This window comes from Brachyhypopomus gauderio, chromosome 2 (genome assembly GCF_052324685.1).
Source record: "Brachyhypopomus gauderio isolate BG-103 chromosome 2, BGAUD_0.2, whole genome shotgun sequence".
NCBI lineage: Eukaryota > Metazoa > Chordata > Actinopteri > Gymnotiformes > Hypopomidae > Brachyhypopomus > Brachyhypopomus gauderio.
Window position 1 is genome coordinate 38,886,960 of NC_135212.1, and position 16,724 is coordinate 38,903,683.

Below are 16,724 nucleotides of genomic sequence, written 5' to 3' on the forward strand. Positions count from 1 at the left end.
GTTGAGCCTCTAAGACTAAATTTAATTTTTTCCAGGTGTAGAAAGAACATGACATCTTTAAGCCAAAGTGAATAGGATGGAGAAAAACAGGACTTCCAGCTAATGAGAATTCGCCTTTTTGCAAGCAGTAGTGTGAATGCTATACTGTCCAACTCTCGAGAACTCCATGTTGTTTTGTCCGTGGCAACACCGAAGATTGCTAGTTGAGGGCCCAGATTCAATTGTTTTTTAAACACTGTAGAGAGAGATGAGCGCACAAAGTCCCAATATTTCTCCAGTTTGCGGCATGACCAAAACATATGATAAAGTGTTGCTTCCTCTCCTCCACACCGAGGGCAGTTAGATTCCGTTTCTGGATAAATTTGGGCTAATCTAGCATTGCACATATACCCTCTGTGTACTACCTTTAACTGCATTAGGTTCAGTCTTGGACATGATGATGAAGAATTAATTCTACCAAGGGCCTCCTCCCACCAATCATCTCGAAACTCAAAACCCAGCTCCCTTTCCCATTTAACTTTCGCATCTGAATGAGTCGTTTTGCTCAGGGAGAGGATCTTACTATATAAAGTTGAAATAGAAATGGCACCTGTCTCTGTTGGAGAAGAAAAGAAATCTTCCCAGGGAAGAGTAGAAGGACAATTTGGAAACATTGGGAAAAGAGCCTCTGCACAGTGACAAACTTGAAAGAAACGAAACAAATCAGTCCTAGGGAGGCCATACTTCAAAGTTACAGAATTCACTCTCATAGAGATCTCTGAATGTGCCTAATCCTAACCTTTCCCATACATGAAATTTAGAATCCAGAGATGCCGGCTTAAATAGATGATTGTTGCATATGGGGCTAAGTGTTGAGGCTCTGGTAAAATCCAACATTTTTCGAAGTTGTACCCAAATCCTTAGCGAAGCCACAACTAGCGGATTGTTAGTAAACTGGGAGGGAGAAATAGGAAGAGAAGAGAAAACTAGCGCGCGTAAAGAAGTAGATCTACAGGAAAGGGCTTCCATGCTACACCAGTCTAAAAGTGGAAATTTGAACCAAAAAGCTATTTTTTGTATGTTAGCAGCAAAGTAATAGAACATAAAGTTTGGGAGCGCTAAGCCACCCAACACACGTGGACCCTGTAAGACCCCCCTCCGAATGCGTGGAACTGTCCCTCCCCAAATAAAACTAGTCATAGATTTATCTAGAGATGAAAAAAAGGATTTGGGCAGGAAGATTGGGAGACATTGAAATAAAAATAAAAATTTCGGGAGGACATTCATCTTGATACATTGGACTCTACCTGCTATAGAAAGGGGAATATTATTCCACCTCTGCAAGTCATTATTTATTTTAACAACTAGTGGAGAGATGTTAGCCTCTCGCATTAGAGATATTTTTCGAGTGACCTTCACCCCTAGATATTTGAAACCATTTGATGCCAGATTGAATGGAATATCTTCTTGTGTTATCGTAAGAGCTGTTGTGTTAATTGGATAAAATTCACTTTTAGAGAGATTAAGTCTATAACCTGAAAATGAGCCAAATTTATCTAAAATGTCTATTATTCCTGGAATGGTCTTTATGGGATCAATCACATAAATCAATAGGTCATCTGCATACAATGAGACCTTATTTTCGATTCCAAATCGGGTTATGCCTCTTATATTAGAAGATGATTTAATTGCAATAGAAAGAGGCTATATAGCTAAAGCAAAGAGTAATGGAGAGAGTGGGCATCCTTGTCGTGTTCCTCTGAATAAAGGGAAGAATTCGGAATAGTTGGAATTAGTGTGAACCCGGGCAGTAGGTGCTGTGTATAATAATCTGATCCAAGAACTTAAAATCCGTCCAAATCCAAATCTATTCAATGCTAGAAATAAATAGTCCCACTCTATGCGGTCAAAGGCCTTCTCAGCATCCAGAGAGATGACTGCTTTTGAAATTTGTGGGTTATCAGGGGCATATATTATATTTAAAAGTTTTCGGATATTAGAAGACATCTGTCTTCCTTTAATAACTTCTATAAAATCTGTTTATCGAAGAGAAAAACACTGGGAGAGATACTAACACAATGGGGTCTTTTAGAATTGACAAAATATAATTGCTCAAAAAACGTATTTTACGTGTAATAAAAATTCAAAGTTTCTCGTCCGGTCCGTTCACTTACATGGAAATGGGCGGGGTTAAAAGTTGTACTGCAGCCAGCCACTAGAGGGCAGCTGACACACGGAGGCTTCACTTTTCATTCATGTCGTCCAGTCCACTTATATATATGGTCTCTGGATTATACTTTAGCGAGTGACCATAGAGCGCGACTCCGCTCACCTCGCGCGAACGGCGGAGGCATTTATACTTGACGCATCACATTATTTGCAGTGTTGTCTGAAACGATATGTGGTAGTACAAAGAAACACCCCTCAAAAACAGTGGAAGGAAGATTTACCTGACGAAAATTAATGTTGCATTGTGTTCCAGGTTTGAAAAGTGCTGGAATTTAGGGTAAAGTAAGGTCAGCCCTGTTCAGAATGTAGACATCGTGACTGTCAGTACGCAACATGTGGGGCAAGGATAGACGAACATGGGACTGGGAAGGAGGGCGGAGCTGGACGTGACAGGTAATTGTGACATTTTAGGCAATGCTGACAGTAGAAGTAATGTTAATGGCATTGTGACTGTAGTGGTATTTGTGACTGTAGTGGTATTTGTGGCTGTAGTGGTATTTGTGAATGTAGTGGTATTTGTGGTTGTAGTGGTAATGTTAGCAGCAGTAGTTGTAATGTTTACAGTCGCGGTTGTAACAACAATGACAGTGACGGGATAAACACAGACAAGCAGCATCTCACATGGACTACAGTCTGCATTCCACAGGCATAAATGCCATAGTGCTACTGATAAACACCTCAGTTTCTGATCATGTATTGTAAATGCAGACAGTCTTACGTGGAGTGGTCGTTGTGCTCGTTGTTGAGGTGGTAGTTGTCCTAACAGTGGTGACAGGAGGCAGGTTGCTGCTGGACACAGTCAGATCTGCTGTGGTGCTGTTGGATGTGGTAATGTTGGCTGTAGTAGTATTGCTAGCTGTAATGATATTTGTGACATTTAAGGTAATGTTGACATTAGAAGTAATGTTAATGGGATTTCTGACAGTAGTAGTATTTTTTGAAGAAGTAGTAACTGTGACTGTAGTGGTACTTGTGGCTGTAGTGGTATTTGTGGCTCTAGTACTTGTGGCATTTGGCAGTTGTATTGGTATTATTGGTGATGTTGACAGTGGTGGTATTTCTGGCTGTAGTTGTAATGTTGGTATACAGAATGGACTACTTGAACAGTCTTATAGGGAACACTCTGACAAAATAGGAAATGTTTGACAGAGGTGGAACAGTATGACTGTTCTAGTCCAAACAGTAGTCATGCCTTATTGTGCTAGGTTGTTCAGTACAGTGTGTAGAGCCATGGTGATGGCATCATCAGTTGACCTATTTCACCTGTATGTGTAGTTGAGATAAAAAATGTATTTGTATTTTGCCAACTATTTTGTTTGTTGTGCTAGAATGTCTATGGTTTGTGTGAACTTCATCAAAACCCTTTTACTGTGGGTCAGTGTATGCTTAATTTGTATTTAATTTTTTCCGTCCATCTTTGGTTCCCCTTGAACCTGTTGCGGTTGGGGCCTTCAATGATGTTGCAATCAATGTGATCACATGTAACAGGGTTTTCCCCCCATGCTCGTCAGAAGCATAGTGGATACTGTACGGGTAAGATCTGTTGTTCACTGTGTCTGAGATTAGCTATTCTAAAAGTTTTAGCGTCAAGCTTAACATAACATATTGAATGTAAGTTCGAGAAGATGTTAGAACATTAAGTTTAATGTCAAAATGTATGAGCGAAATTTGTCGATGTATAATGATGCGTTCATACTTTTTTGCCGATTTCAGTGCAGCATGGAAATACGCTGTTTGGCGTACTGTGCCCCATGCTGTATTTTGCAGAATAAATCCATAGTTCTCTACACCTGACTTGTATTTGCCTGCTCCTTGCACCATCACAGTCCTAAGTCTGCTACATATGCACACAGGTCTGTTGGCCTAATTGTTCTGTATGCATACTGGTCTGTTGGCCTGTATGCATGCTCATCTTTTGTTCTATTTGTTCTGTATGCATACTAGTGAGGGTCAATAGTGCATGGCAGAGGCTTCTCAATGCATTTGAAGACCAGTTTCTCTTGATTCTCTTGATACGTCATGGCCTCTAATAATTCAGATAGAATATTATAACTTGCAATGGGCACTGGTACAATGCAGATGTTTTAAAACAGTCAGGAATAAAGGAGAAAGAATGAGGATGTTTGTAAATACCTCAGTCAGTTGCCCTGTACAGTCTCATGACCTTCTTGTGTATATCTTGGGTTGTACACTAGTTACTTAGCATGTATCCTGTGGTGTTTTTGAATGTAATGTTGGTAGTAATGGTGTTGTGACAGTACTGGTAATTTTAGCAGAAATGGTGTTCATGGCCACACTCATGAGCTGTATCGCATGTGGAATATACTCAGCACTCCTCAGACAAACAATGCCATGCTGCTACTGACACTGATATCGTAAACGTAGACTGTCTTACGTTGAGTGGTGGTTGTGCTCGTTGTTGAGGTGGTTGTGGTCCTAACAGTGGTGGCAGGGGGCAGGTTGCTGCTGAGTACAGTCAGGTCTGCGGTGGTGCTGTTGGATGTGGTAATGTTGGCTGTAGTAGTATTGCTGGCTGTAACGGTATTTATGACATTTTAGGTAATGTTGACAGTAGACATAATGCTAAGGGCATATCTGACAGTAGTGGTATTTCTTGCAGAAGTGGTACTTGTAATGTCTACAGTAGTGGTTTTGGTAACAATGACAGTGACAGTATAAACACAGTTAAGCAGCATCTCACATGGACTACAGTCTGCCTTCCACAGGTACAAATGCCATAGTGCCAGTGTTAAAAATCTTAGTTTCTAATTGTGTCATTAATGTAGATGGTCCTACGTGGAGCAGTGGATGTGGTGATCGGAGGCAGATCGCTGCAGGACACATTCAGGTCTGCGTTAGTGCCGCTGGACATGTACGTGACATAACCTGGCTGGTTGCTGGTGATCACCTGGTTGATCCAGGGCTGGTACTGAGACACTCTGGTGTACACACCAGGGAAATTTCCCTGATTACAGGCATCATAGCCCACAATTCCAGCCTGGATCCAAATAGAACCATGTGTGACCACTAGTGGACCTCCAGAATCATTCTGTGTGGAGCCAGAGAGATATTAAAATTCACCAAATGCACACACTCTTAAATAAAATAAAATATTGAAAGCAAGCAGAATAAGGTAAGATTACCTGACAGGAGTATTTGCCCTTTGATAAAGCTCCAGCACAAATCATGTTGCCTGTGATCCTGCCACCATATAAGCAGAAACATTGCTTGTTCCCAATAATTGGGACTTGCACTTCCTGAAGGTTCCCAGAAGACGGAAGACTTACTGTAACATGTTAAATTATATATTTTTTAAAATGGTAGCAGTGTTGTACTCGGTGTGCTCTGATTACCAATACTAGAAACCCTAGATTTTTGAAGGATAATAGTGTAATGTAAATCAAATAAAACTGGTTTTACTCAAGTTGTCTTTTCCTGTATTTTATTACAGAGGGGCAATGCTCAGAGTGTGCGTGCGCGCACATACACACACACACACACACACTATCATACTGATAAAGTACATGTAAGTCACTCTGTATGAGAGTGTACGCAAGTCAGTCTGTATGAGTGCATGTAAGTCACTTTATATTACAGTGTGTTCTGACAGTTTAATGTAATTTTAGGCTCAGTTGTTTTATGTTTTAATTATGGCTTGTCAGGAGCAAAGAAAGTTCTTCTCTTCGTGAACTTCCATAACACACAGGCACTGTATATGGACATACAGTCCCAGACATAATTTCTGTCACTTATCCATGTTGTGGAAACAAAAGCTTATAATCTGACTTTAAATTCATCGACTGGTTTTAGAAATGACCCATATGAAAGCTGAAACCCTCCCAAATGAGATTTAATTTACGAAAATAAATTTGCTTTACTGCAGAAATATTGATCATTTAATGAACACAGAAAGGTCAGATTTTGGCAAGACAAACGTTTTGTCGCCTTGTCATATAATGCACCCAATCCTAGTTTACAGCCTCTCCTGTGCTCACTAATTGATTGGTTAATTAGTGGTTGTGTATAAAAAGAACTCCAGCACTCCAGACCTTCACTTGCACTGCAACTTGACCTCTGCCAAAAATCCATCCTGCGACCAAAGCCTTGATTATCAAGACGCTGAAGACCAAAATCCACTGCAGAGGTGGCTGGCACCTTTAATGTGTCTCAGCATCAAGTACAAAGAATAAAAAAAAGATTTGAAGAGACTGGAGACTGGTGGTAGGGAACTGGTCTTGCGACCGGAGGGTTGTGGGTTTGATTCCCAAACCTGAGGCCATGACTGAGGTGCCCCTGAGCAAGGCACCTAACCCCAACTGCTCCCCGGGTGCCGGGCTAGGGCTGCCCACCGCTCTGGGAACGTGTGATCCACAGCCCCCTAGTAATCACTAGTGTGTGTGTGTGTGTGTGTGTGTGTGTGCGTGTGTGTGTTCTAACTGCACAGATGGGTTAAAAGCAGAGGACAAATTTCGATTGCGGTGAAAAAAATCACAAAATTGACGAAATATGGCACATTCACATTTACACGTTTTTGACAAGCCCAGGTCTGGCAGACCCCACAAGACAACTGCTCGGGAGGAACGTTTGTTGGTTAGAAAATCCAAAGCCAGTCCCTCTTCCACTCCAGCAGAGCTCCACCAGGCCTGGTCACCTCAAGTCCCTGTGTCAACTAGAACAGTTTGTAGGATTCTGTCTCGAAATGGCCTCCAGTGCCCAGAAGCCAGCACTTTAAACAAAAGGCAGGTGGACAGATGGACGCTGGAAAAGTGGCAGAAGGTGGATTTCTCAGATGAATCTTCAGTTGAATTACACCACAGCCGCCGCAAATACTGCAGGAGACCTACTGGAGCCCGTATGGATCCAAAATTTAGCCAGAAAACAGTCAAGTTTGGTGGTGGAAAGATCATGTTACACTCAGTATGGGGGTGTGCGAAACATTTGAAAGGTGGAAGGCAATATCAATAGCCTAAAACAGGGGTCGGCAACCTATGGCACACGTGCCACTGCTGGCACGCCGAGGCATAATCACTGGCACGTGACACGCTGGACCAGCATCAGTAAAAAAAAAATTATAATAAAAAATCTCAGACAGAGAGCACAATCCTCCAATCTAAATCGCTCCTCAACGCTCTGCACTCAGCTCCCGCCACAGACCCATGTTTAAATTTAGCCTAATACAAGTCAGCTAGCCTACCTGATAGCGTTACAAAAGATAACAGAGCCTCCGGTTTAAAAAACAAAGCGAGGGCATTTCAACCCTGGATGGAAGACTATGGTTTTTGGTGTATGTCAAAGATCGTGCAGCGTGTACAATGTGCTATGACAATGTTGTGTGCCAAACTTCCAGCATTAAGAAGCATTTCGACAAGATGTATAAAGACCCCGCCGAAAGAGCCGAAGTCGTTAAACGTCCCGTGGCTAGATATGGCAAACAGACCAGCTCTCTTAAAGTAGGGTGACTAAACATCAGTATTTCAAGGGACATGTCTGTATTTCACGTACTGTCCCGGGTTTTTCTAAAGTGAGGAAATGTCCTGGTTTTTAATTACCTTCATTGGACTATTAAAATTTAAATTTACAGGCAATACGGCCACACGGTGCTGCGTGTGATGTAATCCCTGAGCCGCGTCAAGACTGGATTATTTATTATGGATTATTATACTTTTGTGAGTGACCATAGCGCGCGACTCCGCACACCTGTGTCGTGTCACATTCTTTGCAGTGTTGTCCGAAACAATTTGTGGTAGTATAAAGAAACACCCCTCAAAAACAACATTTACCTGACGAAAATCTATGTTGCATTTTGTTCCACGTTTGAAAAGTGCTGGAATTTAGGCTAAAATGAGGGCAGCCCTGTTCTTAATAAGAAATGTAGACAGAGTGACACTGCAACATGCAACACCCCCCCCCCCCCCCCCCCCCCCGCTCCAGTTTTATTTGTTGATAGTGGCACACTCATTGACTAGAAATGTTGAAATTGGCACTCTATGTCTCAAAGGTTGCCGACCCCTGGCCTAAAATATCAAGAAGTATTAGCTACATCTTACATTCCCAATCATTAAAGGGGTCAAATTTTGCAGCAGGATGGTGCTCCACCTCATGCATCCATCTGTACATCAAAGTTCCTCAAGGTGAAGAAGATCAAGGTGCTCCAGGACTGGCCAGCCCAGTCACCAGACATGAACATCATTGAGCATGTTTGGGGTAGGACGAAAGAGGAAGCTTGGGAGACAAAACCAAAGAATTTTTATGAACTCTAGGAGGCATGTAAGACTGCATTCTTTGCTATTCCTGATGACTTCATCAATAAATTGTATGAATCATTGTCGAACCGCATGGATGTGGTCCTTCAAGCTTGTGGAAGTCACACAAAATATTAAATATGGCTCTAATAGCACCACAACGTCATTCACCAGTGTTATGAAGCATATATTTGTATATGAAGAGAATTATTTGTTTGATTTTCACCTTACTTTCTGTGGGCGACAAAACCTTTGTCTTGCCAAAATCTGACCTTTCTGTGTTCATTAAATGATCAATATTTCTGCAGTAAAGCAAATTTATTTTCGTAAATTAAATCTCATTTGGGAGGGTTTCAGCTTTCATATGAGTAATTTCTAAAAACCAATCGATGAATTTAAAGTCAGGTTATAAGCTTTTGTTTCCACAACATGGATAAGCGACAGAACTTATGTCAGGGACTGTAAGTTGATCAGCCCACCAATGTCTCATGATGTAACTGATACACCTGTACTGATCCCACATCAGTACTCTGTTTGATGATGGTTTACACATGGCTCTTTAATACACATGTATTGATAAGTGTTCTCTGTTTGCTGATTCTGTTTACACGTGGCTCTTAGTTTAATCAGAAAGCCTTTACTGTTTCTCACCTCCACTGGCGATGTTTCCCCAGCCAGTGACCCAGCTCAGGGTTCCATTGAAGAAGGTGCTGCTATAGGCAGCCAGGCAGACTGGAGTGATGTAGGGGGTGAATGTCACTGTGTAAGACAGCTGAAGCAGGGCCAGGTTGTTTTCCCGGGTAACTTTATCAAAGTTGGGATTTATGATGGCCTTTATGACAGTTCTGAACACCTGATTTGTGTTGTTTCCATTCAGAGATTCTGTTCCAAGATACGCAGTCACCTCAGAGTCAGGATAACTGAAAAAAGGGAAGAGACAATCTTATCAGCATAATCTGAGATTGTGGTCATGTTTTGTGACTTATGCAGTGTTTTGTGAGTTTGTTTCTTTGTCATGTTTGTTTATTTTCTTGTTTATGATGCATTCTGAACTGTGTTCTACTCTGTACCTTAAACCACATAATGCTGATGTGAGAACCCAGCCACTGTTGATGAGGGAACCACTGCAGAAATGGCCATTATCGGCACGCAGGCTGACTACCCAAGGCCAAGAACCAGCAGTTGCAGTATCTCCTCCCACTGTCTTGTTGTTCAAACTAGCCACACCACACACTGAAACAGAAAATGTAGGACAAGCGTTGTCTGACTACATGTTTGATTTTGTTTCACTCTGTAATTTGCTCAATTTCTAATTTAAATCACCTTAATTGGCATGTCAAATTTCTATTGTATTGCCACTGCATTTACAGATAAACAGCACACATATACACAACAAATATCTGTCTCTGTCTCTCTCCTTCTTTCTGTGTGTTCAATTCGGTGGTTCAATGGTGCTTTACTGACAAATAATCACACATGAATTGCAGACATTTTGATGAATAAAATTACCACGGTGAACCATGATGGGATATATTTCTACCATTCTCTCTCACACTATATAGTTTGGGTGCCCTTGTTAATTTTCCTGATTTACCTTTATAAATCATTGAATGTTTGGATTTTTAAAAATCAGTTAAATAAAGGGGACAAACACAGTGATATTTGAGAGGTGAAATGAAGTTTATATGATTTACAGAAAGTGTGCAATAATTGTCTAAACAAGAATAGGCAGGTGCAAAATCTTGGGCACTGTTGTCATTTTATTGATTTCAAAACCTTTTGAACTAATTATTGGAACTCAAATTTGGTTTGGTAAGTTCAGTGACCCTTGACCTGCATACACATGTCACTCCAGTTATGAGAAAGGGTAGTTAAGGGTGGCAATTGTATGTTTTTCTCCTCTTTGCATCTTCTCTGAAGAGTCGCAGCATGGAAGACTCAAAACAACTTTCAAATGACCTGAAAACAAAGATTGTTCACCGTCAGGGCTGGACTGGTAATCTGGTGTACCGGGCATTTGCCCGGTGGGCCAACAGTCTGGAAAAAAACAGTCCGGATTTGTTTTTCCTTCCCTTTTTTTCTGAAACCGGCCCACAATTTAGAGGGGGCGGCCCATTGGACCATCTTCAATATAGACAGTGGACTGAACCAATCAGGATATAGGACGAAAGCCCTTTCACCCTTTCTCTCCGTGGTTCGCTGTATATTTTCAGAATTTGTTGCGGGCCAATAAAAACTGGACATAGGGCCATAGTTTGGACACCCCTGCTCTACGGGGATCTCCTCAGATACTGGTACTGAAAACAACGCAAAAGATAATGTGAGTTTCAGATTATTTCCCATAAAATCAGAATTCGCTCTATTAGTTTTTTTTTTATAACTTAAACTTAAATTCCTCACAATCTTGGATGGATTGTCTTCCACAGGTATATCTAATGAAGAAAATCATAGAAGTTATAAATATATGCTCATTGCCGTTACCTGCGCATATCTAAATCATAACAACATAGTAAAATATATATTTTTCTTGCTACTTAGGTACTTGCAGCGTTAGCCTGATTCTCGGGGTCACAGTAGCCTGCGGTGTCTCAGCATTAGCTTCACCATGACATAAGGCTGTAAAAAATAAATAAAAAATCATCAGACTCACACCTTCGAAATACAAAACACCAGTCTCTTTTACAATGTTTCACAATAAGGATAATAACTAACGGCACGTCATAGCTAAACTGCAGTAGCAACGGCAACGTAAATGACCTGTTTTTCGGAGGGTATAAGAACACAGGCATGTGTTAGCATTGCCTTTAAATAAACTAAATCACCAGTAGATTACTGTTTGAAGACCTGAGAGACCTGACTGGAACATATCTAACCATCATTTCACTCAGGTAAAGAGGGGCAAGACCATGAAGACATTTAAAAACCATGACTAGAACCTTAAAATCTATTCTAAAGCTGACAGGTAACCAGTGCAGTGAGTGGAGTGCAGGTGTAATATGATCTCTCTTTCTCCTGCGGGTCAGAACCCTTGCAGCCGCGTTCTGAACTCGCTGTAGGTGCGAGATAGAGCTCTTTGGAAGAGCAGATAGAACAGCGTTACAATAATCTAGCCTTGATGTGATAAATGCATGGACAAGTTTTTCACTGTCAGCAGGAGAGAGCATATCTCGGACCTTAGCGATGTTTCGAAGATGAAAGTAAGCTGTCTTGCATGTAGTCATGATGTGTGATTTGAAGCTGAGCTCATTATCAAAGGTGACACCCAGGTTCTTAACACATTGTCTGGCATTCAGATTCATTTGATTTAAATAAGTCTGGACATCATTCCTTTGTGAATCACTGCCAAGAACAAGAACCTCTGTCTTCTGTTTATTTAACTGCAGAAAATTGTCAGACATCCATGTCTGTATATCATCTATGCAGTCAAACAGTGAGCAAATTGATTTTGGGGCTTTAGGTTCTAGCGAAATATAAAGTTGAGTGTCATCTGCATATTGATGATAACTAATACCATGTTTATTAATGATGTGTGGTAACGGAAGCATATATAGGTTGAATAGTAACGGCCCAAGAATTGATCCTTGGGGTACGCCACAAGTTATTTTTTGACATGTGGATGAAGAGGTACCTAATGCTACATAGTAATCACGCCCAGTTAGGTACGATCTAAACCAGTCTAAGACTAAGCCACTAAGGCCTACCCAGCTCTGTAGTCGATCAAGAAGTATTTCATGATCAACGGTGTCAAAAGCGGCGCTTAAATCTAGCAGAAAAAGGACTGAGAGTTTGCCTGCATCCTTATTCAATCTCAAGTCATTTACTACCTTAACTAGGGCTGTTTCAGTGCTGTAGAGAGCTCTGAAACCAGATTGAAAAGTGTAATTTATTTGATTTACTTTGACATAGTCATTCAACTGGATTGACGCTACTTTTTCAATTATTTTGCTAAGAAAGGAAAGGTTAGATATAGGTCGATAATTATTAAGAATTGTGGGATCAAGATTTCTGTTCTTTAATAGTGGTTTAACCATTGCAGTTTTAAGAATTTTAGGGAATTCACCCAATTGCAGAGACTGATTAACAATCGTTAGAACTTCATTTGCTAATGAGCTCAGAACCTGCTTGAAAAAGCATGTTGGTAAAGGGTCCAGTTCACAAGTAGAGGATTTTAGTGATGAGATCACATCAAGTAGTGTTACCATGTCAACTTCTTGGAAATAAGACATATTAAAGTTACGGTACCTAATTGAAAGCATTATTTGAAAGATCTACAAAGCCAAAAGGTAGTTGCTCTTCTATTTTCTTGTGATTTTTCTATTTCTCAAACAAGTTATAAAATGGCACCACAAGTTTCAGCACACATGTGCTGTCAGAATTCTTACATTCTCCTGCAGAAAATGTCAGCTGGAAATGAGTTTTCGGAGCCTGTTTAAAAAGTTTAAAAGTTGGCATTCCGGGACTGCACAAGGAGCACCAGAGTGTGGGAGAGAGGGCAGGTGAGTATCTGCTGGCAGCTTAGTGGAGCAGAGAGCAGTGGAGACATGCAGAGCCGGGCCAGTGGAACACATTGACAGAGCCACTACCGTGAGTAATGATGGCAGGAATGACCAGTAGGTCCGGGTTGGGACCAAACACAAAAGGTGTACTATGTACAGCACTGTAGTACTGTCTTCAACCTCCACTACAAATACCAATGCTCATGCTCATGGTAAAGCTAACACTCCAGCAGAGCTACAGACTCACAGCCTGCAAACACAGCTGACACCCTTATAATTGGGGACGACTGTATTAATGGCATTGTTACGGTACGGTTAGGGGTTCTGTGTTTTCTTTTTGTGTTGTCTGGCGTTGTATGTGGTCTGTTTTCAGGTTCTCCAGAAGAGGGCGAAACACCGTAATTAACATCAGGTGCCGGTGTTACGAGAAGATTGGATGACGGGTCCTTAAAAGCTCGTGTTGAACCTGAAACGATACCCTGTGGTGTCTTGAGCAGTAGACTCCACTTGGTCATTGGGGACACTGAGCTGGGTTGTGGTGACCAATATGAGATCGTTCGATGGTTATCCTTCGGGTTTATTTTAGATATATCGCTACGCGATTCGAGACGTACAATTAATAGATATATATCGCTACGCGATTCGAGACATACTGCTAATACATACCGCTACGCGGTTTGAGACATACTGCTATTTAGCTTTGGTATATTTGATGTGTGCGCTGTATAGGTCAGTGGGGGTTATGTGTTTACGGGGGATACTTGTTGTTTTGTTTGTGTTAGTAGAGCTGGGCTGCTGATTTGTTTGGGGGTTGTTTTTCTCCTGTTTATGTTATAGGGAGTTAGGTAATGTTTTTTGGTTTGTTATTTCTTTGACGAGGTTAGTTAAGTTGATTTGTGGGAGGTAGTTTCTTGTTTATTATGTTGGCCTTGGCCCAGCCTGAAGTTATTGTGTTACCTCAATATAATAGAAAATATAATACATGGTCATTATTGTTACAAATATATATATCTATATATACCTGTTGGGAAAGCACTACAAATAAATCAATGGCGAATAGCCAGTGAAACGCGGTTCAGTGTCGCCTGATATTTCTTTTTTTTTGCTTTAGTTATGTTTATTTTTATGTTGCGGTCCAACTAGCGAGCCGGGCTCATCAGGGCCGTAACAGGCATGAAATATCCAAAACTCATATTTCGCTGTGAACTGAACATCACAGTCTTTGAGCTAAATGATAAACTGCCAAAATTGCTTGCTAACCACTCAAAAGTTAAACGGCTTATTGTCCATGTTGGCAAAAATGACACAAGAAATCAGGAGTCTGAGGTTTTGAAAAGAGACTTAACCTCTTCAGTACAATTAGAAGCCTCAGTGTTCAAACATTGGTCAAATCAGTGGTCCTCTGCCAACATGGAGAACAAATATTTTCTCAAGGTTACTTGGACTAAACACTTGACTACTCAAAAGTTGCAGATCAAACAACTTGAACTTTATTTACAACTTCAACCTGTTTTTTGGAAAGAGGGATTTGTTTAGGCATGATGGACTTCACACAAACAAGAGGGGTGTTCATACCTTAACACAGAACTTGATTTTCGCTGTACACAATCTTCTCACCCCCACCAGTGATAACACACTGGCACTAGCACCCAAGGGCTCCACTCAACCAGTGGGTGTTATCATGTGTTGTGTTAGAGCTACAACATGCATCCCCCACTGTGGACACACGAACGGAGCTGCAGACCTTGGATGAGAGCAATGACGAGGGTAGAGACTATCAGTTTATGGGAACGCCACGACCTCATGAAGACTCTTCACTCTCCTCCATCTCCACTCCCCCCTCACCCCACCTGAACCTCCCAGCAAAAATAGAGAAGCTGGTGTTGGCTGGGATAAGGCTATCACTCTCCTTGTTGGCCAGTCCTCAAGTTCAGAGTAGGATCTGCCCAACTCCCTCTCCATCCACACCTACTGTTTCATCCTCATCTCCATCCTTTACACCAGGGGTCTGCAACCTTTGAGACACGGAGTGCCAACTTTAACATTTCTAGTCAATGAGTGTGCCACTATCAAAAAATAAAATAGGAGCGGGGGGTGGGTGTGCATGTTGCACTGACAGTCAATGTGTCAATCGTTGACGGGGGGGGGGGGGGGGGGGGGGGGGGTTAGAGCAAATTACTAATAGACCTGATTTATTTCAGCGAACTCGGAGCGGTCGTTTTCTGCGTGGTCCTAGCACTTGATTCATCGCTATTTAGATATTTGTTTTTAACCATAAAAACAGCAGGGGACCAAAACCCACTTTTGAAAAAGTGGCGGGGACATGCCTATAAATTTTTTTGCTGATGCTAGTCCAGTGTGCCGCGTGTCAGTTATTATGCCTCGGCATGCCAACGGTGGCACGCATGCCATAGGTTGCCGACCCCTGCTGTAGATGATAACATTCTTATAGACAGACTAGAGAAGTGGGTTGGTCTCTCAGAAACAGTCCTAAAATAGTTCAGTTCTTATTTGCAAGGCAGGAATTATTTTGTTGAAATTGAAAATAAGACTTCTGAAAGAGTGCCAGTCACTCATGGTGTTCCACAAGGTTCAACTCTGGGACCATTCCTATTTAATTTATACATGCTTCAACTTGGACAGATCATACTTGACTCTGGGCTGTCATACCATAGCTACACAGACAACACTCAGTCCCTGTAACTCTCTCTGTAAGTGCCTTGAACACATCAATAACTGGATGGGTCAAAACTTTCTACAGTTAAAAAACAAAGATAAAACAGAAATCATTATTTTTGGCAATAGCAATGGAAGGCACAGACTAGCTGCCTACTTAGACTCTAAAACCCTACATTCTAAAGAGCTAGCTCGTAACCTAGGCGTATTAATGTGCGTTCGCGCAGTGTCCTGTGCTCGGCGTTGTCTGAGTCATACATGTTCTGTGTGAACCTGAGTGTTCTACGTGCGCCGTCTGTGCAATATCTGTTCAATAAAGTGACGTCTGTGACAAAAACCAGCGGACTCGTGTCTCGTCCGTCAGCCGCCGCAAGCATCACACATGGGGGTTGAGCCGCTTCCACCGCATTCCAGATCATAGATTCTGATCTCAGTTTTAGCAGTCACATGAAGTCAGTAACTAAGTCAGCATTTTATCATCTTAAAAATATCAATAAGATCAGAGATTTCTTGACAAAAGCAGATATTGAGAAACTCATTCATGCTTTTGTCTCTAGCAGGGTTTATTTCTGTAATGGCCTCCTTTTGGACTTCCAAAAAAGACAATCAAACAGCTACAGCTGATTCAAAATGCAGCTGCTAGAGTTCTCACTAGGAGCAAAGGAAGTGATCACATCATTCTTAAGTTCATACACTGACTACCAGTACAATACAGGATAGACTTCAAGGTGTTATTACTGGTCTATAAATCACTTAATGGTGTAGGACCAGTGTATCTATCTGACATGCTGCAGAGCTATGAGCCAGGCAGAAATCTTAGGTCACTAGGAACTAATCAGTTAGTCCTGTCAAAAGAACTAAGCAAGTAGAGGCAGCATTTAGCTATTATGCTGTTTCTAAATGGAACCAGCTGTTGGAAGGTACTAAAAAAGCTCCAACGTTAGATGTTTTTAAATCCAAGATAAAAAAGTTTTTATTTGAACTGGCTTTTGGTTAGTGTAGGTACCGTAAATGTAGCTTATTTTAATTAATTTATTTATTTTTAACTTATTTTTATATTTTACTTATTATTTTATTATTATCTTCGTTAATTCTTTTATAT

General features: G+C 41.2%; 1 protein-coding gene across 2 annotated transcripts in view; it reads right to left on the minus strand.

Moving 5' to 3' along the window:
* LOC143503591 (transmembrane protease serine 9-like) overlaps positions 1-16,724 on the minus strand; it is a 118,617-nt gene that overhangs the window by 45,166 nt on the left and 56,727 nt on the right. For both annotated transcript variants that reach the window (XM_076995677.1, XM_076995676.1), the window contains exons 8-13: positions 9,521-9,683; positions 9,102-9,370; positions 5,352-5,494; positions 5,005-5,257; positions 4,604-4,741; positions 2,927-3,064 (exon numbers count right to left, since the gene is read on the minus strand). In XM_076995677.1, coding sequence (XP_076851792.1) covers positions 2,927-3,064; positions 4,604-4,741; positions 5,005-5,257; positions 5,352-5,494; positions 9,102-9,370; positions 9,521-9,683 — 1,104 coding nt within the window. The remainder of the gene's footprint in view (positions 1-2,926; positions 3,065-4,603; positions 4,742-5,004; positions 5,258-5,351; positions 5,495-9,101; positions 9,371-9,520; positions 9,684-16,724) is intronic.